Source organism: Tubulanus polymorphus, chromosome 1 (assembly GCF_964204645.1).
Source record: "Tubulanus polymorphus chromosome 1, tnTubPoly1.2, whole genome shotgun sequence".
NCBI classification, from domain to species: Eukaryota; Metazoa; Nemertea; class Palaeonemertea; order Tubulaniformes; family Tubulanidae; genus Tubulanus; species Tubulanus polymorphus.
In genome coordinates this window covers 22,390,813-22,415,726 of record NC_134025.1, presented here as the reverse complement: position 1 = coordinate 22,415,726, position 24,914 = coordinate 22,390,813, and the positions used below count along the sequence as shown (strand labels likewise).

Sequence of the window (24,914 nt, the reverse complement as noted above, 5' to 3'; positions counted from 1 at the left end):
CATATGCCAAGAACCTAATGACATAGGCCTACGATTGGAAACATTAGACATTGCTAAGGAAGTATCAACGCTTGACCTACCTGGTGTATACACAAGGGCTACATGGTCGCCTGTGTTTAATTTTGACTTATCCATCAACATAGAAGCAATTCTTTCGGCTTTCTTGTGTAACTGGGAACAAGTCATCGTCACCTGGGCTTGACCCTACGAACAGAAATTCATTCATTCCGATATCCAGCTATAACAACATAACTTCGATTTACATTAATCGGTTCGTAGGATCATTTCATTTACCTTAGCGTTCATCATAGTGAAGAGTATATGGTCTGGAGTTGTACCCGATCGCCATTTTAGAATTTCCGTCAGGAACTGGTGTTGCTAAAATGACGGTACAGAATCATATCAATAAGTAATGCATATAAATGAATAACTGACAATCTCAACTATTTTCAAATCATGATGAAGGAATGTTAAATGGTATTGAGCATGAATGATACAATTGTAAAGCCGAAATATCTTTCTTTTCGAAAGCGGTGATTTTGAGTTAATGGTTGAAAGTATGAGTGACTATGCGATTAAATGATCGAAGAATCCCCGCCCGAAGAACCCTATGAAAAATGACGATGATCTTACATTTTGGCCTACCTTACGGGCGGAGTCACTGTCCTCATCAATGACTCCGATATCCCTACCCTGAGCCCATGCCATGCGAGCACCTTGGACAATGTTGCCCACGTACATGGCGGATGGACCGACATCTGAAAAGAGAATCGGATTCACATTTTAAACGCCCTTTCTCAATCAGTCGATGCTTCAAGCGAATTCGTAGATTGCGCTCTTACTTGAATGGATTTCTCGGGGTTTTGGTAAATTGGTTACGCAAGTATGCGGACACATGAGTACATTCGCCGGATGGAGACAGCCATCGAGGAATTTCTTCTTCGTATCATGGAGATGTATACCACCTAACGGCGTCTGAAATAGCGCAACGAAAAGTATGAACGTTTCGTATGAAAATTTCGTCGTTTGTAAGATCCATTTTTGGACCGATGCTAAATCTGACAATGGTCCGTTCCGTATAAGTTTGGCTATACCTTAGGTAGATAATTTGGTGGGACTAGAGCTAAACAGTAAACACCCACTTGGTGTATACTGTCAACAGCTTGCAGGACCCGACTCATCCATTGGAAGCTCTGAAAAATACAAACGTACAAATTCATTTTCGTTTCAACATGGGACCTAGGAAAGAAATGAAATATGAGTCCTACAGTCACAAGTTCGAAAGAGAAACATCAAAACTATAAAGAATTTATTAAAACCTCGAATTTTCGGTTTTATCCTAAAAACCATTCTCAAGAGTGAGATTTATTGCGTAGTTTTATCACGTTATTGGACCTAGGATCTGATTTCAAAAACACTAAATGCTAAAAATAATCATATCACTTATCAATGAAGAAAATTATGTATCTAAAATATCTGACCTCTTCCTCAGTGCAGTCGGGTCTCTGTTCAGCTACTATCACAATTCGTTCATCACGGAGCACCTTTATAGAAAATACGGCTATCCTAAAATAGAAAATTTAACAAGCCGGTATCAGGAGCGATCATTTCGAATAATATGATTACTGCGATTTCGTATGAAATGCCTTACCTGCCGCGATAGATAAATTTCATTGGTTCGACGGCTAAAACTGTAGCGATGATATCGTCGGTGTTATGCCGTCTGCCGCCGACGGTCATCAAACCTTCGCGACTTCCGCAAATAAATACCAGTCCACCCTGTAATAGTTGCAAGATTATTCATCAGTTACGAAAAACCAGCTGAGAAAAAGCTTTGGTGAAGCGCGCTTCGGAAGTCGATACTTACCGGACCTAGGAAACCGAGAAGGCCTGTCCGGACAAAACTTTTCTCAGTAACAGGACTACTGCCTGTACCTAATGGCAATACCTGAAACAAACATGAATCAAATATTTAGAATCTATCGGAGAAGCAGTATCACTTCAGCATTTCAATGAATCTATTTTCAAAAGAAGGATGAACCGACTAATTACTTTGAAAGTAGAATTGCTTATTCCTTCTAATCCCCAGTAGTAATTTCCAGTGTAACCAGCACTGATACATATTTCGCCGACTTCGTCAGTCTTGCATAGATATGGTGGACCATCGATTCGTACGACAACCGTCATTGCTAAAATTGGAAGAGAAAATTACATTGATAGATAGTCACTTTGAGATTATGAATGAATCAACGTTTTGAGGGAAAATCTTCGTACCTCCAGGCATCACTTGTCCACAGTCTTGCAGTGTCAAAGAAGTCAAACTGTTTTCCGAATCTACGCGTACAACTCCGTAGCTAAGACCCTGCATAGATAGAACCCCTCTTCCCGTATTACCAGAACCAGCTCTGCCAGGTCTGAAATGTAAACAACATTTTTGAAAAAATTCCAGGCATCTTTACCATGTGGTGCCATCATTCAGACACAAAAAAAGTATCATTTGGAAAGTGAATTGTGGAAGGTAGGAATTAGATGGCATCTGACCATTCAAGTTCCTAGTAATGCTTACCTTCGCACTGACACTGTGAGCCCTTCTGGGGAACTGGCACAAGGACAAATAGCTTCTGGCTGTAAACCTTTGCTTTGGAAGACTTGCAAAAACGAATCACATGATGTCAAAGACCCTGAAACATATCAAAATCAACAGTTCTTTTAGGAGAATAAAATCAACAGTTCTTTTAGGAGAATAAAATCAAAGTATTTAGGGAATGTCATTTTGGATATCAGAGTAAAATATCCAGCAAGATTTCTTAGGTGCAAAATTAATTCAAACTACACAGTACAACCTTTAATTACTACTGATTTAGGAAATAGAAAAAATGGTTAGTAAAACAGCAACAAACATTATATCGTTAGTCTTAGGATAATCAACAGTTCCTAACCAGTGTCAAACATCTCTGTTACAGTCATCTGGGTTATAGATTTACGGGAGGTTTCGTTTGAGTTCAACTGATTCTAGAATACAGAATACACTTCTGGTGAATTGGTTTCATCCAGAAAGCACTCTATGTCTGGTGATTCTTTTTTTTATCCAGAATGCACTGAATCTATTTCAGCATAGAACGATCCCATAAGTCTGATAGGCGGTCAACATTTCCCCTCAATTGCTTTTCTCACACCAGAAAATGTTCATTCGAAACCTGCCTACTTGAGATTTCAGGAGCTAAAAGTTTAGATTTTTTTTTCAAATTTTCCAAAAGACTAGCGAACCTGGAATGCGCCGTACTTTAATTAAAACCACTGTAACTGGAAGATTCAAAACTGTCAGGAAGCTAAAGCTTTTTTTCTGATTTCGTAAAAAAAAAAAAATCTAGAAATCCTTTCGATCGAAATTGCGTCGATTTCTAATGCTACCATTACTAAAATCATTTAAAAAATGACACAAGCGCGAATCATAACCAACACTACATGATCTTTTAGCGAAGATGGGTTGGTTCATTAGGAAATGAACGGGTGTTATAGAATGTGAGAAGAGACGGTTAATTTTTTTTTCTCTCAAATGTGCGGGCACTCGGATCGGTGTGATCGCAAAGCACGTCATATAGTAGTACGTAAAAAAACGTATTTAAAGAGCGCGTATGATGAAATGTTGAGCGATAACAAAGCATGAGAACTGGTGGTAAAAAGCGTTTTTCGAAGACCGTTATTATATAGAAAACCTTCCAACCTTGATAACTATCATAACTTTCTAAAAGAGCAATGATATATTCATCGCAGTCGAAGTGACCTAGAAAATAAGGCAAGAGAAAATGCGTGTGGTGGCAGTACGTTTGGCGTCACGAGGCAGTCATTGAAGCAGTTAGAACTGCTTGGTATGTTATATATTCACACATAGCTTGAGCTAGGTTTAAGATATTACACTGCAGCTATATAGTGCTTTCCCTCACCACCCATCAAAACACCATAAAATTCTTACGGAAGAATGAATTGAATATACGCAAAAATGGAAATAGTACGAGCGAGAATACTTGAGTGAAATCTTTCTCACTAACGGATTATTCTGACAACGCTGTGTGAGATCACGCAATCGAAAAATTAGCAAAACAATTAGTTGTCTTTAGAGGTGTCGATAGTTATTCGTATTACGCTCTAGTAGAAAGCAAGACATCTCATACACCAACATCTTTTTCGCGAGAAACTTTTCTTCTCCAATTTTGACAAATCAATTTTCTCCCTTGGAAAACGATTATGATATATATCTTATAAGCTCACCAGTATGTCAGTAAGCCGAAGCAAGGCGTACATACGTATGTACATATATATTCTAAAGTTTTAGGGGATCTTAGATATTTAGAAGCCGTATTGAAGCTTGACCGGGGTGTGTATTTTACTGATAAATATTCACAAGTACAAAGCATCTACTTACATGGATTAGCTCCGTCTGCCACCAAAAGCATGCGCAATGTCGAAAAGTTTATGTCCTTGTGGTCTTTTTGGGCGAGTAAACCCCAGTGCATATCTCGAGATTTCACTACTGCACACGTAGCTGAAAAGATCATGTTCATAACCGTATTTAATTTCGAACTGTCAGTAACTGATTAAACAGGTATCAATAGAATTTTAGCAGAACAGTTCTACTCTGTACTGCCTAAAATCATCTCCACATAACATGCGGCATTTAACCAGCGACAATATTACTCGCAACATACCGGGTACTTAGAACAGGACATAAGTTAGTGAAGGTGAATTAGAGCTATACGCGTAGATATGATTGTCAAATATTGAAACCAAATAACTAAATTGTTTCAGTTATTGAGGGTTCTCATTTCCGATTATCTAACCTTTGAATCTTGTGATCATTTTCATCCAAGACGCGGGATCGATTTTCATAAGGGAATATGGAATGAATATCACATGCATGCCATTGAACACACTCTGAAATACAACACGGCATAACGTCAGAAATACGCATATGTCTCATATACAAGATAACTAATGAAATACATGTAACTTCAACATAAACCGCGGCCAACTTACAGTCAGTATTCCATGCCAAAGACCAACATCTCTCTTAAAATCGAGAACGCAAACTAAATTTTCACCTGTAAAATGACGAAATGAACATGGTTAATAACTTCTAATCCGCGAGAATCGACTAAACTGCAAAATGACAGTTATGATCTGTACCTTCCGTATAATTGCAAGCTATGGTCAATGTTCGACAGTGACATAGCATATTCGCTCTGGTAACAGTAACACCCATCACGCTACCATCTTTACCCGTCGTATACTGAAATACAAAACAACATAGCGTTGAAATTCATATACCGGTTGGCGTAATTTGACGAAACCCGGCAAAACTTCATCATAGGAAAAATGTAATCAGACATAACTAAAAAGATGTAATTCTAAACTGGGCAATTCCTTAGATTCTCTTCCCCCTGGTGGTCTCCAATTTTTCTAAACGTATAAAAACTTCATCGATTAATTCTGCAAATAAATCCAATCTAACCTCTATATATGCTGGGGCATCATCTGCTGGTCTCGGAGGCGGTGCCCAATCTTTTGAAGATTTACTGAAGTTGTCCGTCGTGAACCAATTCAGCCTCGGCCATCCTGAAAAAATGAGTTACACGAGTCTAGTGAAACAGTTACATTCGAAAACGATGAACACCCTTGAGATATCTCTTCAGTATTTACCTTTGAATGTAATGACTTCACCTGACGGCATTCGAGGTAAACCCTTAAAACAAGCTTCCGATGTCAGGGCAATAGACACGCTTAAACTGCCCAACAGAAAACCAATACCGGCACCACCTGCATCCTGAAAACATTTCATATAAAAACATCTTAATTTGCCATTCAAACAACGCAACGACACAAACATAAAAATAACATCATCTAGTCCGTTGATTGAAAGCAATAAACAGAACTGAAGTTAAGCGCCGTATTACTGCAATGATCGTTTTTAAATCGACGTACTTACTCGTTTAGTGAGCGGCACTTCTACCGGAACCGGTACGACTCCCGCGATGATGCAGCCGTAAAAGCAGCATATATACGAAATTGGGTCGTTATTCGGGAACACCAAAGCCACCCGGTCTCCCGGCTTCAGATTAAACTCGCCTTTGTGGCCTAATTTGTTCAATAAATTATACGCAATCTTCTGCGTTCTGCTGTGAAGTTTTCCTGAAACGGCGAAATTCAAGACGTAGTGAGAAATTCAGGAAATCGGTAGAATCAGTCTTCCTACGCTCAATTTCTTCTCAGAAACAATTAAAATCTATCGACAATTTCTCGCTCCTCATCAAGCAATAGCCATCATAAGCGATATACCAAAAAGGACTTGAGAAGCCAGCATATGTTATGATATCTAACAGGCATGGAAAAATGAATAACTACTACAATGAAAATGAATTCACTTTCATCAAGCATGAATAACATTAGCCATTGAATGACCATGGGTTATATTCAAAAACTATACTATATAGTCTGATAACAATGAGTCTACTAGCAAACTTTGACTGTCTAGACATTCTGGGATGGGACCACTATTTACTATCATTTGTTACCAGAAATAGTGTTCACAGTTCACTATAGAGAGGTGTTCACTAACTGGAGGTTCTGTTTACATGAAAATGAGTAGGGGAAATTTTGTTCTGGCCAAAAAGTGTTCACTAAAGATGTTCACTAAATAGAGGTGTTCACTTTTCATTTACTGACCATAAGTTAAATTAAGTGAAGGTTTTCCATTCTGGTCCAACCCAGTAACGCAGTGAGCCTTGTAAGTTGAAGTTCCGTATCGTTGAATAGCTGATTCGAGATTTCGCGGTAGTCCAGACGGTACCTACAACATTCATATACATCGCGATTATCTAGCTGTAAGCGCCGCGATAAGTCGAGAAAGATAGCGTGAGCCACAGACTTCGTATCTTCCTGGTGTGAGGTTAAGATTAAGTGAGGAAAATTCATAGGATGCATAGAACTGAAAATTGGTGATTTACAAATAAGAAGTAAATCATTCCAAGTTACTCATATTCATGTCTTGTTTGTGCAAATATTGAAAATAATGAATTTTCAAAAACAGGGCCTGGTTTTAAAGAATAAACATTTGCAAATACAATTCTTTTTTTAGCTATTTCTATGGATTCTAATCGCTACTAACAATGGAAGATATCAATTAGCCTATGTTCGACTTAAATCTATATTTTCTATAAAGCCAAGCCCAGGAAAAGAACAATAACTATGGATAAAGAGGTAAGTACTAAAATACACACAAGGAAACCATTTCTAGAGGATGGGTGACAGATTTCGTGAAAAGGACAATGATATGCAGTGAAGGGAACATTAAGCTACTGGGAGAACGAACTTCTGCAGTCAATTTCGGTTCGATAATCGTAGAAAACATGCATCGGAACATTATACACTATTTACGTAATATCTGCCGATGTAAAAATTACGTATCGACAAGATGATACAATGAATGCAGCACGATAATAAAACATAAACAACACTAGAGCTCGTTTACCACTAGTTGTGGGAGTTGATTCATCGGCATTTTTGCATATGGCTTGAAATGAGAATATATGTATCGTAGTAGAATCTATTTGAAATATTCTTTTTATTAACAAGGGCAGATCCGAGGTATATTTCTTCCTAATTTGCATTACCATCGGCATCTGACGTTCAGATGCTATTGGAACCCCCACACCCCTGCAAGTGCTGCTGGAGTTCACATCACTAGGTACCTCTTTTGCTTGAGGGTGCCCCTAAATTATGGCCAAGTACTGACTGGTATGGGTCTGGATCAGCCCCTGATTCCGACAAAATCTATCAGAATTTTGCATACAGCTTGTCGAATGGAGAATATGCATTGTAGTAGAACCTCTTGTATTCAATCAATCTTTTCTTTACGTTTCGTTTAAAGCGAGCAATTCAAAAATACCTACCACGAGCTGTTCTCCGATAGCCGGAGTTATCGTGTTGCCTTCTGGTTTCGGCGCATTTGGATCGACAGGCGGAGCTATCAAAAGATAAATCAGAAACGAATTGACACGACCCTACGCTACGCTACGACGACGCGCACTTCAACAGCGCTTTGATCTTAATTCCTTTTTACGTAAAACTGGAGTGGCATTGTGACATTCATTCCTCTTTTTCCTCCGCCTCCACTCCTGCGGTATTTTTTCATTATCGATTTATCGAGTTGAATACTTACGAGTCACCTCTGGCTCTTCTTCGTCCATGAAAAATTCTTGCAACGGACGTCTTTTCGGTCTCTGCCAAAATCAATAGAACAAAAACGGTTTTAGAAGGGTTAACAAACATTTTGAAAAATCATCGTCATTACGAAATCTTAAAAATGTTCAGGATTCTTTATTTGCAGATATCATGTTTCACGGTCTCCTGCATTCGTTATAGTTGTCATATACATATATATCTAAATACCAGCTGGTTCATATCCATATTCAAAATATTCGAAACGTGTATTCCAACACATGTCTAGCGGAGGGGCGGCAGATTTCGTTCAATTCAGTAGACGTTATTTACCATATAATAGAAACACAAGATAACGTTATCGTCAAGAATATTAGATATCACGGCCTAATGGATATGGCGTTTGACCAGCAATTGATGTACTGGGTTGATACGCCATCAAACTGCACTATTCTGAAGGACACACCACGTTAATATTCTTGATTCACTCAGTGAGGCCCACACAAACTGACCATTTTAGTATACCTAGTAGCTTTCTCAATAATGGGAGTAATTTGACGTAAGATATAGCGCCTAAATAAAAATTGAGATTCAATTTGATATTTTTGGGACTAATTGAGGTCAGACAGAACAGTACTGGTCATATATCGTACAAGGAAATTTAGTCTTTGAACCATGCATTTTTTTAGATGACCGACTTGAGGTCGACATCCAACAGTGCACAACCCCAGTTACATAAATACCATTTATTTTTTTTGGTATATTTAATGTCTACGTAATGACATGATTCTACATCTCTGAATAGCAGGCAGGAGACTAATAACAATACAATATTTGTAACGAATCTTTACGTAAATTTATTCTTGAATTAGATGCATATGTACGAGACGATATCGGGGTCAATTGAGTTTCGGTATAAGGAATATTTCATTCATTTCGATTCCGTGAACACGTATTGCAACGGTTATTTGCCTGAACAAACACCGTCTGAGTCAGCGTTGTGGCTCATAATAATACTAGAGGCATTTCAAGAACATCTGAAATTTTTTATAAAAATGTGTCAAATAAAATGAAACTTCAACGACAAGATATAGAATAAATATACACGTTCGTAGCGCCGTTGAAAAATGTTGACTCATATGGCGGAGTTTTTCAAGGTATAACCAGGTTCTATCCCAGAGGAGTCCATGGTTTAATTTATAAGATAACGAATCAGATTCACCGGTGTATACAGACCAACACTTCTTTATCATGGGATATCAAATGTAAACTCGAAAAGAGAAAATATAGCTTACCTTCAGCGTATTCAGTAATTGTTGTATCTTGGTTGAAACTTTGCCGCCAGCCCGTTTGTCTGGAATAAATATCAAGAGAATGAGATGGATATTGACGAAATTTTCCAACGAAAAAAAAAAAAAAACAGCAGAGAAGACTCATGAGAAAATTATCGACATATGACTTTTAAATTTAAAAAAATCTTCTCACGGAAATATTTGCTTGAAAATGATATAAAAAAAACCCATTTAGACCGTTCCTCAATCTCAGAAAACATTCAACGAATGTGAATTACATACTACTTAAGAGAAAATAAGCTACTCCCTTAACGAAAAGAACTGTAGATTAGCTAGTGCGTGAAACGAGGGAAAGAACTGTTTGCATTTGGTTGAATATAAAACAAAGAGATCGGCGGTTTGCATATTCCAAATATTTCTACAAGTATCAAGAGTATCATGAGAGAGGAGAACAGGAAATAATAGAGATGTACATTGTATCTATGTATATATATATATATATAGATGTGGTGAGTGTGTACGTGACGTGAGAGAAGTAAATGCTTCAGTATAAACTACTGGATGAGCTGAGTCAAGAAGACGCGTCCAGACTTTTTAATCAGAATCTATCAGAGAGGAATGCTTGTAAAGTATGCACGCGAAATTCAGATATATATTCCGCAGTTCCTATTTCCAAATCACATACGGGCTGCCAACCTCAGAAAATTGCTATCAATAAAAATTTGAATATTTTTCAGCAACATTTCATTGAAACATGTAAGAAAATGTTCAAATTAATCCGTAGCAAGACCCACGGTATAACATCTTTCATAGTTCCATATGCATTGTAAAAATCTAATCAGTATTTCTCATTATACGATAGTAACAAATACTGAAAATCAGGAACAGTTGGCAGATCTGTTTGTATTCCAAGCATTGTGTAATAATTCATAAATAGACTGTATGAATATTTGATTAAATGCACGCATTTGAAAATAGCAAATTTTCCAATTCTATGCATTGATTCGACCTTAATGGTATGTATCATTGACTCCGCCGCAGTGCTACACCGGAGTATAGGTACAGCGATACCCTGCGAACCCCGTCAAAGTAGGATACCGCATTGTCACGTACATAGTTTACGAACATTCCCGAGCCATATTTCTAAATCGATTCAAAGTGCTGATTTTCGTTATTGTATTAACACTTAGGAAAGGGAGAGGTGTAGGAAAGACAGATCAGTAGTGATCAAGAAGAAATTTCTTTATAGCTATTTGTCTTTACGAATTACCATTGAGCATTTTAAGACCGAAAGATTTATAAAGTCCAGTGCCTGAAAAGTGCACAATAATGCAAGATATATATAAACATATATATTTAGATACAAAATACAACGAACTGCGCAGAGCATATACATGGCGATAATCAAAAATTCATAATTCATGGTTTAATGGCATTGACAATTGCATTTCGCGCCTCCATCGAGGGATGAATACGTATTTATCTCGGCAAAAAAACGTTGCGCAATCATGAAAACAACCATGAAACCACTAATCAGTGCCACGAAATCTGTCCGTCTGTTTTTTTTCGAAATTCCAAATTACGAACATATAATCGAATGAACAGAAATTTCGTGCGCTTAAACGAAACGATAACAAAAAGTACGATAATAGTGATGAACGGTCGAAAAACATAACGCCGCCACTTACCGTCTTCGGTTAATCCTGATATATGCCCGGTCGCGGTCATACGAACCGACTGGGCGTGGTTGGAGCTGCCGTATCGACTGTTGACGCGGTCGGCTCTTCGTAACGTCGTGTTCGCCGCGGTCGTGTTCGTAACGTCCGGCGGTTGAGATACGACGTGGGCCGCTGCAATTAGAGAGAAATTCGACTTCGAGAGTTTAGGACGACAGATTTTCTTCGATCTCGATCGGCGATGCCCGATTCAATACAAAAGCAGCTTCACGTGATAGAGGATACGTGTGTGCCAATATACGATACAACGTATAGTTACGAAATGGAAAACCCCAAATCTTAAAATGACTGTTAACCGCGCGTATCATCAAAGCGAGCAGCTCACTGATGTAAGGCTAGCAGACATAACAAAAGGCGAATTCATTAAACAAAACATCGTAAGAGAAGTAACAGGAATCTAAACATTCTTTCAGGCTGATATCATGAAAATAATCATCCACACGGCAACTTTATCATTCTTTATCATTCGGCTAATTTCTGACAACATTATTACATCTGCTCGCCTATGTACGTAATGCAGCTTTGAAGTGGTTAACAGACCGGATTATCAAACTAATTGAACGAAAAGATTCCACAGTCTGCCAGCCTCTTTACATCCTCGTAGACATACTCATTCGCTATCGTTACACAACAAAGAAGTATGGCGAGATGAATTAAATGAAGTATTTAGACCGAAAGTTTGAACTCGGCCTAGTCTGGAATTTATCATACAGCAGACGCGTAGACTGGACTTTCCCTCAACAAAAAGTGGGAAGTTTTCCACCAAAAGGGGGCATTTTAAAGCAAAAATCTATTTCTGGATTTAGCAAGTATCAGGGGTGGATGCAGTGCGCACCTCCCCCCCCCCCCCAAGTTGCCTAAAATGTTAAGGGGAAATGAAAAATATAAATTATAGAATATCAACTTAAAAAGTTTAAATTCATAAACATGTTCTCTGTACTTCCATAAATGAGGTAATGTTTTCCCATAATCGGGGGCCCTTTTAATTATGTTATGCCCTATTTAAGGGGTGCACCCCCTGAATCAGACCCCTAGACCCCCCTCCCCCCCCCCCCCCGAGTATTACTGCATATTCATTGAATTTGTTCATTCACACTTACAATGCCTGGAACTCATCATCATGACATCGGCCAATGAACTACGCGCTTGATTGCCGGGAATATTAAAAGCGCTGCTACCGGTAGCGGAATGAGATGCTGGAATGCTTTCTCGGTTTTGTTGTTGGTGTTGAGATTGTTGTTCTCGGTTGTGTTGTTGTTCGAAACGTCCTCCTCCTCCTCCTCCTCCTCCTCCTCGTTGTTGATTGCGATTGCTTGATCGACTTCCGTGCGATGAGCTATCCTCATCGAATATACTGCTATCGTCGTCCGACGATGAATCTGCTTAAAAAAATTAAGATGCCGAATGCTTATCGCTTTTCATGTCGAACTGCATTTTACATTAAGTGTTTCGCCTTAAAGCCCAGGACTCAGTTCTACAAAAAGATTTATCTCTTAAATCGATTTAATTTCTTCATTAATTCAGTTTATCTTAAATCGATTTAGGCCTTAATCCTTTTTGTGAACTGGGCCCAGGGCTCAAATCCACAAAAAGGTTTAACTCTTAAATCGGTTTAATTTCTTAGTGAATTCTGTTTATCTTACTATGAACTAGATCATAGAATTGGAAATTCTTAGGGCGCAGTTGCTCAAAAATTGGTTTAAGTCAGCCAGGATCCAGTTCCACAGTTATGAATTCGAGTTAACTTGAATTAGTTCATTCCCAATGAGCTAAATCTGAGTGAAATCTTCAACTCACAACTGTGGAACTGGGTCCTGTGGATTAATGACTTCAGTGTTCTCCACAACACGTTACAACAACACCCATTTTTATTTTTATTTTTACATCCACCCCTCTGAAAATCAGCCACCCGTTATAAAATATCTTCTGCCCGAACCAGAGAAGATGTCAATATTCAGTCACCCTGATATACATTTGATCCAGTACCACTGGCGTGAATGCTATTTCCTAAGCCAACCTGCTGATATAACACCAGGCCAGTCAATGCTGATAATTGCTTTGAAACATATCGAGCTAATGTGAAAAATAGATGATTACACCGAAATTAAGCTTAAATTGTCTGTATTTGTTTGGGGATCGAAAGCCTTGCTACTTCAGCAGCCACGATGTAAACAGAATACTTTAAAAATTCCAGCATATATGGAGAACACTGTTATGCCTATTTTACAGCCCAGCATCACTCTCAGTCCTGACGAAATAGATAGCACGTACCTTCCTGTTCCTGCGTGCCTTGTCGTCGAGGCCGTGGCTGAGGTTGAGGCCCGTACACGGTCGATGTGCGCTTCGAAGGCATCGGCACGACGGGCGTCTTTTGATTGTGTAACGCCAACGCCTGCATAACGGCTTCCGTTCGAATTTCTGTAAAACAAATCAAATCAGGAAATCATCGATAAGCTTCTTTTTTTTTTACTGAAGTGGCATATCGTATAGTTTAAATGGCAATGAAATCGGCATTTGTTTATGCAAGATGAGGTAAAGGTATTAGCGAGATATGCCGAGGGTAAGATTTCGAGAGCTAGGGGAGTGAATGATCGTGACTAAACCATCAGAGATTATCTTTGAAATTTCTGCGGGAAGTGGTTTTATAAAGGTTCATACTATAAGCCGTGATCACATGGAGACGATTTGGCCCGGGCCAAATCGGCACGAAAACAGGCCCGAGTAAAATTTGGCCCGTGCTTAATTAGAGAGAATGTTCACACGTAAACCACTCACTCATACTAAACAATGCTTGAATTAAGTGCGGTAAGTCACTCCTGGAACCAGTTGCAATTCACACGCAATGATTTGAAATGCGCTAAAACTTCGCTCAGGCCTGGACCAAATATTTGGTCGGGCTCATTTGGCATCCGTTGTTCTGGGCCAATTTTGGTGCAGGCCAAAAATGCTTGAGTGATCACGGCTATAGGTTAGCCCATACAATGCCTCCTAGGGAAACAATGAGAAACCATTGCATTTAAACAGTTACAAGCCGCGATCACACGGAGATGATTTCGCCCGGGCCAACTGATCAGACTCGGGCCAAATTTGGCCCGTGCCTAATAAGAGAGCGCGTTCACACGCAAACCATTCACTCGATACTAAACAATGCACAAACAAAGCGAAGTGGATCATTTCCGGTACCAGTTGCAATTCAAACGCAATCATTTGTCTGGTACTAAAATTTGGCTTGGGGTATGGTCCGACGTTTTTGGTCGGGCCAAATTTGGCCAAGCCCATTTGGCACCCGTGTGAACAGTTGTTCCGGGCCAAATTTGCTCGTATGATCGCGGCTATAGTTAGTACTTGTTTCGCCCCCAGAGTTAGAAATATATTTCAGCAAAAAGCATCATCTTTATCAGTTGCTGCCAATCACCTGTACTAACAAACACCTGTTGAACAGAAATAGTTTACGTAAAACGGGATATACACGTATGCGAATTCAAGATCGGATAGTCTAGATTCCTTTACACCCGGAAATATTTCTAGGGATATGTTCAAGGAAAGAGACAATAGCCATTTGACGAAATCATATGGAATGCTTAATCAAAAGCAGTAATCATGAAATTGTCCATTATTTCTATGCAAATTTGCAGCAGTTCAAAAGGGGGACTCATCCATAACACTTCAGTAATGGCAATTTTTTCCATCATTAGTAATCGGTACAACATGGACACCAAATGATCTTCACACCATTGTTTCAAAATGGTAATTCTTCCATTGCCAAAATGCACCAAAAAAGCATCTTTCTAGAAATTGTAACAGTAGTAACAGCGAAAAAACAATATAAAGTCTGAAAATGTTTCCTTAAGCTAGTAGTCGATTAAATATTCCTGAAGATACCTATTAGAATCTAGTCGAAACGTCAGATAAACTACGCTTAATCTTCAGGAATATTGAATCAAGGAAACATTTTCGGACTTCATATATTTTTTTTTTTCGTTATAATTACGGGATTTTCTACCTATCAGTGCGTTCAAAGTTTTTTTGGAGCCCCGAACCCTTTCTTGTCATGTTTGCCATGCACTTCGCAAAGGAGCGCTTTTAAACCGACGAGACCCCCTACATCCGCCATTATCGCTCGTGGTTGTTTGACGAACGATCAACTCATAACGCATGTCGTGTCTATAAAATCAATGAATAAAAACAGTCAGAAACTCGATTTGATTAAGGTTTCGACGTCAGCTTCAAGATATATAAGACGTAAATAAAACGCGAAACGAGATGACAGGAATAGGGCGGGGGCCCGATTCCGAAGTAAGAGGCGGTGCCATCATTTTCTCAGGAGGCGTAAGCGGAGAAAAAGCACGCTTTATATAATTATATATATACACGTAAAGAAGCAATTTGTTTTGCTTGATAATATTCGCGTTTAAAATCGAATGCTTAAAGGCACGCGCAAGCGCGAAATAGAACACGCAGAGATCGATGAATAGGCAGGCTAAGCTCGGCTGCCAAAATATCTCGTAGCGGATGAGGGATGAAATTTTCATCTCATCCGGTAACGCCGAACTTGATATCGTATGAAATTGATGTAATCCCGCGTACACAACGTTCTGTCCCCGGCTGATGAACGCGCGTCATATCACACCGTATGTATCGAATAACATTTAAAAAAAAGAAGAATATCGAATTGATAGATAGATATAGATGGCGACGACGAGGAGGAGGCCTGGAAAAATACCGAAGAAACAGCAGCATCACGCGTAGGCGACGATTGCATAATATATAGAACTTGCCTGAACCACCGCTTAGCATAAAAACTGCAAAATTAATAAACACATTCTAAATATCATTTAAACATTGTAAAACAGAAGTGAGTAAATATTTTTCCCTTTATTGTTTATATTGTTCACCCTTTCTGTTTTTGTTTTCTTTCATTTCACAATTGTGTACTTATGGTTTATGATGAATAAATCCGTGTTTTCAGTAAGAAATCAACAAGCCAAGTCCCTTTGAAAAACAGGAGGGTCCCGTAATATGTCACGGTCCCTGAAACGATAGCTGGTTTGAAGAAACAGGCGGGTCCCTTACAAAAAACAGACGGCTCTGGGACCTGGGATCTGGCTCTTATTGAAAACACTGATAGATGAATTTGAATTTACATCTTGATGAAAATCCGGTTTGAAATTCACCTCTGGTTTGTAGCGCTGAGTTGAGTATAGCGAACGGCTACACCGAGCTGTGGTAGTGTTATCATAACTCCGATTCGTCGGTCTCTAAACCCACCTACCCGCATAGAGTTAGTAACCAGGGTTCGATAATCCGAAAACTAAGCTCGGCATATATAGACAATACATTAACGCAAACCTGTTGCGTAGACCAGAGTTTCAATATATTGTAAAAACCGCCGCGCCGGGGGAATTTTTTCCGCTTTTTTGCGCATATACCGTGCGGCGCAGCGAAACGGGAATCATTTTCAGAAATAGTAATTAAGCGCTTAGTAAAAACCACCCACAAACAAACAGAGAACTTGATAAGCGAAAGAAAGACAGTCAGTCTTTACCCGCAGAGAAACAACATTTCGCGCCGAAAATAGCAAGTACACATACACAGGTAATATACATATCATCATAGTATAAAGTCTAACGGTTTTTTCTTCGTCGACAAAACATATATTTCTGCTTCGCGTGCGCGCGGCAGAGAAAACAACAGAAAATACCGCAGTCTTATCCAGGGCTGTAACAGATAACGCAATCGTTGTTCCAACTACAGTAATTCATAGATTTTTTGCGCCGGCAAGAATGAAAACGACTATTTTCCCATGACTTTCATACTCTACGTTATTTATGTAAGATATATACGTCTATGCTATGTAAGATAATCGAAAAAAATTCATATTCGCACCGATCCACTTCTGGTCTAGAGCCGCGATGATCACGCGGGAATGATTTGGCCCGTGTCAAACTGGCCTGGACCGGACCCAAGTCAAATTTGGCCCGTGCCTAATAAGTGTTCGCGTTAACACGCATATTTTTTGTTACTGAAATGGTGTGAAAACCATTTTGTGAGAAGCAAAGTGAATCATTTCCAGAATCTGATAGCAATAGCATGAAATTCAATTATTTGACCTACACTAAAATTTCTAGGACCGGATCCTATTTTTTTCGTCGGGCAAGATTTTACCGGTATGAGACAGGCACAATCCCTGGGTCTGGTACCGGTGTGAGTCGTTGCTATGGCTAATAGTTGGCCCCGATAAAAAAAAAGGCCTATGCGATCGCGGCTTAGATAAATGGAACCATTTGTTTTAACGGGTGAATTTGCTTGATCCAGATATAAGCTCAATCCGTTGATTTCAATCCGATCCAAATTACACCAAAAGCCTAGAATATATATCGCGAAATCTGGATTACTCAGCCATTTCCACAATATTGTGAGTTAAATTTGAATCTATTGTTAAAATCAATCGGAAGCATTAAGACAGATAAGACAGATATTTGAACCCGACTCATAATCTAAACTGGGTTCTGTTGAATTTCTTTGGTTGCAAATTATATGGGATTTAACGTCGAATATAAATAAATCAAACGACTTATTATGCTGTACTTCGTGAACCCGTCATAAGTGGAAAATGGCTAAACCTTAATGGCATACCGGTAGATGGATTAGATGTATATACCTACTGGCACGTAACATTATAACAGGATGTATCAGGAATTAAATCATAGGCCGTGATCACACGAGCACTTTTTAACCGGGGCCAAATTTGGCCTGTGCCAAACTAGGCCCGGAACAACTCTTCACACGGGTGCCAAATGGGCCCGTGCCTGTTTGGCCCAAACAAGAATGTCCAGGCCCGGGCCAAATTTTAACAAGGGTCAAATTATTGCGTGTGAATTACAACTGGTTTCGGAAATGACTCACTAATTAGGCACGGGCATAATTTGACTCTGGCCTGATCGGTCCGTGTGGTCGGCTAATTATCTTGATCAAAAGAAATGACAGATTTGATGCTATATCTAACACTCAAATCTGCGACTAAAATGTGACCTCTCAGTTTAGAGGTGTGAAGCCACTTTTACGGCTTAATTTGACACGAAATCAGTTCAAACGAGGGTCACAATTACCTCCCACTTTTCAATTATTCATTTAACTTTCGAGATTCAACTCATAACAAATATGCATATCGTATGTATACATGTATATCAACTATATTTGACCGTAGTTGAATCTAACCCGGATCTTGGCAGAAAAATTTGACTCATTAATTCTTAATCAAATAATTCCCGAGTCGAGTCTCAACCAGACTCTGCTATTACGTTATTTCTAAATATGAAATAATTCAGGGGGAACCTAGACCTATATTTCAGGCAGATAAATAGTTCAGGAAAGAGTTCCACTGTATACATTGTTGATAGAACTTTTTTCCGACGTAATTAGCTGATTTAAAATTTCCGAATCGTTTCAAATGGCATTTCATCCCGACCCCCCTGTTCCCTGACATATCCGCGGGGGTGGATCTAGGAGGTGGGCTCGGGGGTACGGACCCCTCTCTTACTGTCGAAGTAGATACCTATAAATGTGATACGCATCCTTTCAAAAATAGCATCTCTTAGAACGGATTTCTTCAAAAATATCTAACCCTAGATGGAGGGACTTTGGCCCGCGCTAGAGGCTTTCGGCATGGCTGCTTTAGCCTAGAAATGCCCTTACTTCTCTTCTGAAACCCGGCCTTCCAATTTTCCTACATCCGCCCTCGATATCATAACTGATGATGTTTTCAGCAGTGAAAGACCCGATTTTTATCCGACGACGGGAGAATTGGATTATACATTCAGCGCAGGTAATTTTTCATTTTCACGTTTACATATACATATACATTCAAATCATGGCAAAGCTCCTTGGATGCAATCAGATTCAGACGCGACTAGCTGGCGAAGTTGTCCTGGCAGTGCATAGGCTATATATACACAGCAAATTACACAGCACGCGTTATTAACAACAGTAGATTCGTGTTATTACAAAATTAACTCAAGAATAGAAATGATTTATATACAATTTTGCAACCAGTCTCTAATATACAAATAACTGTTTACTTGCTAATTTGTATACTTGCAACTATAGAGGCGGAAATACATATAAATACCGGAATGAATAATCCGACAAAAGTAGGGCGGATGTATAGGATCCAGTAACAACACAATGGTTTTATAGCACCGAATAACAGCATTAAATGATAGAGATTTAGCAGTATTTGGGTCACATTTGACATTTTGAAAAATAGATTCCCATTAAATCTTGTACAAAAATGGTGCCCTAAAAAGTTTGGATTTCTAAGCCTTTGTTATAGTAAACATAACGTTCCGACAGTTGTGGGATTCTTCCAGTCACGATTAACCGGGTCATGAAATGGATTTTCATATATTCTCGTTGCTATTATCAGCGAAAACAAATATCCTACAGAATCCTTACATCATCGAAACAAGTACCATCGATATCGAAACGGTTCGTCGGGTGGTAAGATTCCGGGTCACATTTCAAGGCCCCCTCGTCTCCCCGATAAAAATGCATATACGCAGCACCAATATTTACATTCTATGTTCAGCACTAACGGATTATTCTTCGCCGACCCCGGATCAAAATCTTCGCATTACACGGGCCATTTTTCATGCGAGCTAATCAAAAATATCATCCTGATAGATTTCAGGGCGTCGATTAATTTAAGCCAAAGATTCAAGAGGATACATATTGCGGGTCGTGTGCGTCTGGGGCGCAAAATCGTTCTCATTTTTCATTTCTCAAACGATCCAAACATCATCTCTAATGAAAATAATCTCAAAGGTATTCGGGACATGTTCTTCTTGGAACGAATTCGGTGCTCCTTCGTCGATTTCAATAAACCAACGGCGATCCTTCTTTCAATACAATACACGATCGCTACTAAGCGGAATCTAGCAGAAGAATGCGCGAATTAATGCGTTAATTTGACTGACGTTTTGTGACGAAAACATTGCGCTGTTGTATACAGCTGTTCAACAGTATTTCTATGAAATAAAGTTCTGTTCGCCGGGGATCCCGGCGCTGAAAGTCCATTACAGTTCAAAAGGATATGTGCACTTCATTTAATCGGAAATACACACTAGTCCTTTTCAAAGTACTCGCCATAAATAAGCATTCCCGAAATGTGATTAATAAATTCGAGGTCATTGTCGCAGAAAGGAAGAGATATGTGGGCGCGTTGTACGCATTATTTAGGTGGACAGTCATTATCTACGCTCGACCACAAAACGCATAATAATTCGCCACAGATGAATATTGCGAGAGAATGGTACAAAAGCTCCGCGAGTTCAATAGGGAGTTTGGATGATAAAACACTTTAGAATGCACTTGTTGCACACCCACATAGACAATATGTTACTCGGTGAATTGAAATTCGACGATTGTATCTATCTACTTGGGGGAGGGACGCGAAAGGTCAGGTTGACTGGCTTTTTGTAGAAAATATGCTTGAACACCCGATGAGGAAGATAATGGTTGCGAAGGGCCAATTTTCTGGTCGAATCGAGAGTGCACCCTACACCACCCCCTGATCTCTTAAGAAAATTGATACGCCGCTTTTTTTAAAAAATTGATACGCTTTTTCATTCGAATTTTCATGCATGAATTTACCAGCTTCGAAAGAAAAACGATAAATACACTTCTAGCAACTGATGGAATGGAACGGTGATTATGAATAAATCTACCTGTAAATAGAACCTTAATTCAGAGTAAAACGATACGCACGCCTTTATTTATGGACGGGAATTTATGAATAATAAATTTACCTGAATTGAGGAAGCGCAATTCTTCGAGAATCGCCATGCTCGGGCTCGCCGAGTGTCTCTTGGGATCGTTGCGATTAAGCAACATATTGCGGCTCATGTTCCCGACGCAAACGCTGTGCCTGGTCGAATCTAAATTCGGCTTATTAACCGTCTCGCGGGTATTCGCGTGCGGGGACACGTTACGCATCATGTCCTCGAATTTATCGCTCACTGGACTCACCGGCTCGCACGTACTGCCCGAGCTGACGGAGCCGCGACGATGGACGAGGTTTATATCCAACACGCCGCCGGACGACGTACTCGACGATCGCCGCGACGACGGAGGAGGATTACACGAAGCATTAGACGATCCATTTAACAGCGGATGATGGCCGCCGCCGTTTCTCGTTACGTGGTTCGGCACGGAATACTGATTCGACGACGGCGACGACACGCGATTGCTGTAGTCTAATTGTCGACTAACCGGTCGACTGACGGGACTTGACCGCGCGGTACTCGACGCCGGTAGGACCGGGGTCGGAGACGACGCGGGCCCGGCGTCGCGAGAATTCCGGCGTTTATAGAATTCTGCCGGCGTTAACGGAATGACGCCGACGTCGATCGAATTGCTGCGCGGTTTCCACACGGGTTCGTCGACCACATCATTCGCCGCGATGCTAGTCGTTCGGTCCTCCTTAATCGGGTAGAAGCCCTGATTTATCGGCGGCGTTTTCGTCGTATTCTTCGGCGAACTGTTGCTCATCGGTACGACGACGACTTGTTTTCCCGTATCGACCCGTATCGGGTTGAAGTGTCGCTGGTCTTGTTGTTGTTGCTGTAGCTGCTGCTGCTGCTGCTGCGGCGTTTGAGGATTTGGGGATTTAGCGTCGGCTCGTTCAGCTTCTCGCTTACGTTCCATCGTGCGAGACGTACATCCCATACGCGGACTGGCCAGACGTCGCGTTTGCGGGTCGACTTGACAGAGCAGATGGCTGGCCTCGGTGGGTTTACGCGCCTCGCGCGCGCTGTGCGTGCGTCGCAGGCCGTGCGAAACCTTCGAAAAGTCGCCGCTCAACGGACGACACGCGCTCGGACGGCCTAACCGGTCGTAAACGGGCACCTTTGTCGGGTCCATACTTTCAGCGCTGTTCGGCAGCTCGTGACATTTGTACTTGTTATTATTTTCCGACGACGGCGGTAGTTGTCGACGCGACAATTCGAAATCGCAGTTCGCCGCGTATGTCGGGTTCTGCGTTAGGATGATGCGAGAGTTCGAAAATGGCCCGCTCCTGGCGATCGGTTTATATCTTTGAGTTGGCTCCATCTGCATAGATAACAGGCTACCGATGTTGAGGTTCTAATCTTACGTCTAGAACGTCTCTCTCAATCAAGAGTGAATTTATGAATGGCTTCTTATCAAGAATCTAATATATCCAGGTGGTAGATATCAATACGTAGTTTACATTACTACGATATACGCACTATAAACCGATTGGTTGTTGTCAAAATATAGTTCACCGGTAGTAGGGTTAAACTTCGGGCAGGCCGGGCAGCTTTCCCCTGAAAATGGTCAGCGCAGCTGTTTGTAAATAAACATTACAGCTCCGACGTTATAGCGCGCAGACAGCAGACGTATCTGTGGCTCCTCTTCACCCAGCGTAATAGCAGCCAGCAGACGGGAAGAGAAAGTCCATCCAGCCGGGGATGAAACCGAACAAATCGCTTCTCTCTCTACTATCTCACGCTTATCAAATTATCAGAAAATACCGACTTAGACTTATACATACACACACACACAGAGCGTACTTACAACCTATTCACAGTATCACGGCGCAAACTAAATATAAGCCGACTGACGACTCGCGCATATACGCACAAAAAAACACTTCTTCTTCTTCTTCTTCTTAGTCTTCTTCGTCTTCAGTTCAGCTATATAACTGAGAAGCGGATCGCGCAAAAATAACCGCCGCTAAAGAGTAAGACGAAATTAGATTTCCGATAAATTCCATTATAGCTCGGGCGGGCAGCCCTGCAAGTAAGTATAATCCACAGGTATCTCGTCTTTTTATATACGAATATATGTGCGTATAAATGTTTCATGTAATGAACGCCACAGCAGCGATATTAAGTATCCCCGGTTCCTTTAACGAAGAAATATCCATTAGACCGTAGATATCGCTCCGACTCTCTCCGACTGCCTGGCGAGCCGATCGCTCTGTGCCGTACACGCGCGTACTGAAGGCCTTCGAAGCAACAGACTTTATATGCTGTACAGTTCAACACAATGCTCCGCTAGTTGTTGTGTCGTCTTCAGTCGGACGACAATAAATTTTTGACTTGTCACGACGCCAATGCGCGGTCCGAATGCTTGAATACGTGGAAGACCTTCTAGAGATTCCGGAGATATACAGGAATGTCGATCGGTTCTCTCGGTAAATGTGAGAAAATTCAACCGGTCGAAAAAAGATTACTTCGAGTTGAGAAAAGGGACAGCTGAACTAGATCGTATAGTATCCAACTGTTTATGTATGTCAGATCAACACGCCTGCCGCCTACAACTATTTTTTTATATCTCTCTGACTTGACTTCCTTTTGTAATACCTCGAATTACCATCATCGGTCGCGCGGATTGCCCGGAAATATTTACAATTCATCCATAAAAGTGAACAACTGTCTAAATACCGCAAAACACCCGGGAGAGCGCTGAACACGCTGAACCAGATTCATATATGCGGATATATAATAGCATGTATAGTTGCCTATCACGGCAGTGCAAAGAATTTTAATTCTATGACTATGTGCACAAAATTATCCGTAAAAGCTACACTCGTCTCGTCGACGACACATACACCGTCGGGTCATGTAGCAGCGCTGAAATCAATTTAACCCAGCAGCGACGACGTCAACTGACAAACTGCGAAATCATTCCGCTCGTACTGGCTAGCGTTTAAAACTATGGCGCCCGATAAATATATCCGTATAGGCAGTTGCGCAAGCTGGTCGACAATCGGGGAGCGATATAAAGACAATGTTGTTGTTAAATAATCATTGCTCAAACATGTCGTCCGTCCAAAGATAGATAGCGATTACACACACATATACATATATATACATATATCCACGAGACGGGTAGAGATTAGATCCGATCGAAATTGGAACGGGCAAATATGTCAAATCCGGGCAGCTCGCGTATCAAATCCACACGTCTTGTCAGCGACGACGACGACAACTAAAACTGCCAGACAACAATTCGAACGCGGCTATTTTCCGTTCATAATAAAGTCCCATTTATCTTCACGCGCGATTGTTGCGCTTTAGAATGTGAAAAGGGCTCCTCGCAAACGCGCGTCGGAGACCCGATCTTTTCTTCTACTGACTGAACACACGGGATTCAAGCTGACTTGGTAACAGAACAACCCGATCTGTTACCAATGATCATCATCGAGGATTTGTGCAACAACTGAAAGCCTGCTTTACACATGTGTGACCCCTATCACTGACTGACTGGAACTTGCTCAGACATGATGGAGCAGGGGCGTGATGGACTCATTACGGGGCGAAAATGCGTATTCAATTATCCAGGTCAAGAGTTCAAGGCATTAATAAACAAATATTTACTGGGAGCGAAAAATTCCACACTCCAGATTCCTGAGAGCGAAATTAAAACTGGTAGATTGTTGACACTTCGAGAGATTACCGATAATGAAAAAATTGTTATTATGACTACTTAACAATCAAAACAAACTTGTAACTAACTGCACGGGTTGTGAAGGGATATGGGAAATGCCTGGGATGATCATCAGGGCCAGGAGTGCATAGTATGTGAAAGACATCACAGTACATGATGATCGCATTTAAAATGGAATTCAAGCATCACTCTATGAGTT

The 24,914-nt window shown here is 40.5% G+C and overlaps 1 protein-coding gene across 1 annotated transcript in view; it reads right to left on the bottom strand.

Annotated features, from left to right (window-relative positions):
- LOC141911386 (disco-interacting protein 2 homolog C-like) overlaps window positions 1–24,914 on the bottom strand; it is a 45,957-nt gene that overhangs the window by 7,263 nt on the left and 13,780 nt on the right. Inside the window, exons 5-30 of the mRNA XM_074802426.1 lie at window positions 13,514–13,660; window positions 12,343–12,624; window positions 11,195–11,356; window positions 9,510–9,568; window positions 8,216–8,276; window positions 7,947–8,020; window positions 6,721–6,844; window positions 5,984–6,186; window positions 5,698–5,821; window positions 5,510–5,613; window positions 5,185–5,287; window positions 5,035–5,099; window positions 4,839–4,932; window positions 4,424–4,543; window positions 3,725–3,784; window positions 2,567–2,681; window positions 2,275–2,414; window positions 2,053–2,189; window positions 1,868–1,948; window positions 1,652–1,779; window positions 1,482–1,566; window positions 1,095–1,193; window positions 843–975; window positions 646–758; window positions 295–378; window positions 81–204 (exon numbers count right to left, since the gene is read on the bottom strand). Of these exons, the coding sequence (XP_074658527.1) occupies window positions 81–204; window positions 295–378; window positions 646–758; window positions 843–975; window positions 1,095–1,193; window positions 1,482–1,566; window positions 1,652–1,779; window positions 1,868–1,948; window positions 2,053–2,189; window positions 2,275–2,414; window positions 2,567–2,681; window positions 3,725–3,784; window positions 4,424–4,543; window positions 4,839–4,932; window positions 5,035–5,099; window positions 5,185–5,287; window positions 5,510–5,613; window positions 5,698–5,821; window positions 5,984–6,186; window positions 6,721–6,844; window positions 7,947–8,020; window positions 8,216–8,276; window positions 9,510–9,568; window positions 11,195–11,356; window positions 12,343–12,624; window positions 13,514–13,660 (3,021 nt within the window). The remainder of the gene's footprint in view (window positions 1–80; window positions 205–294; window positions 379–645; window positions 759–842; window positions 976–1,094; window positions 1,194–1,481; window positions 1,567–1,651; window positions 1,780–1,867; window positions 1,949–2,052; window positions 2,190–2,274; window positions 2,415–2,566; window positions 2,682–3,724; window positions 3,785–4,423; window positions 4,544–4,838; window positions 4,933–5,034; window positions 5,100–5,184; window positions 5,288–5,509; window positions 5,614–5,697; window positions 5,822–5,983; window positions 6,187–6,720; window positions 6,845–7,946; window positions 8,021–8,215; window positions 8,277–9,509; window positions 9,569–11,194; window positions 11,357–12,342; window positions 12,625–13,513; window positions 13,661–24,914) is intronic.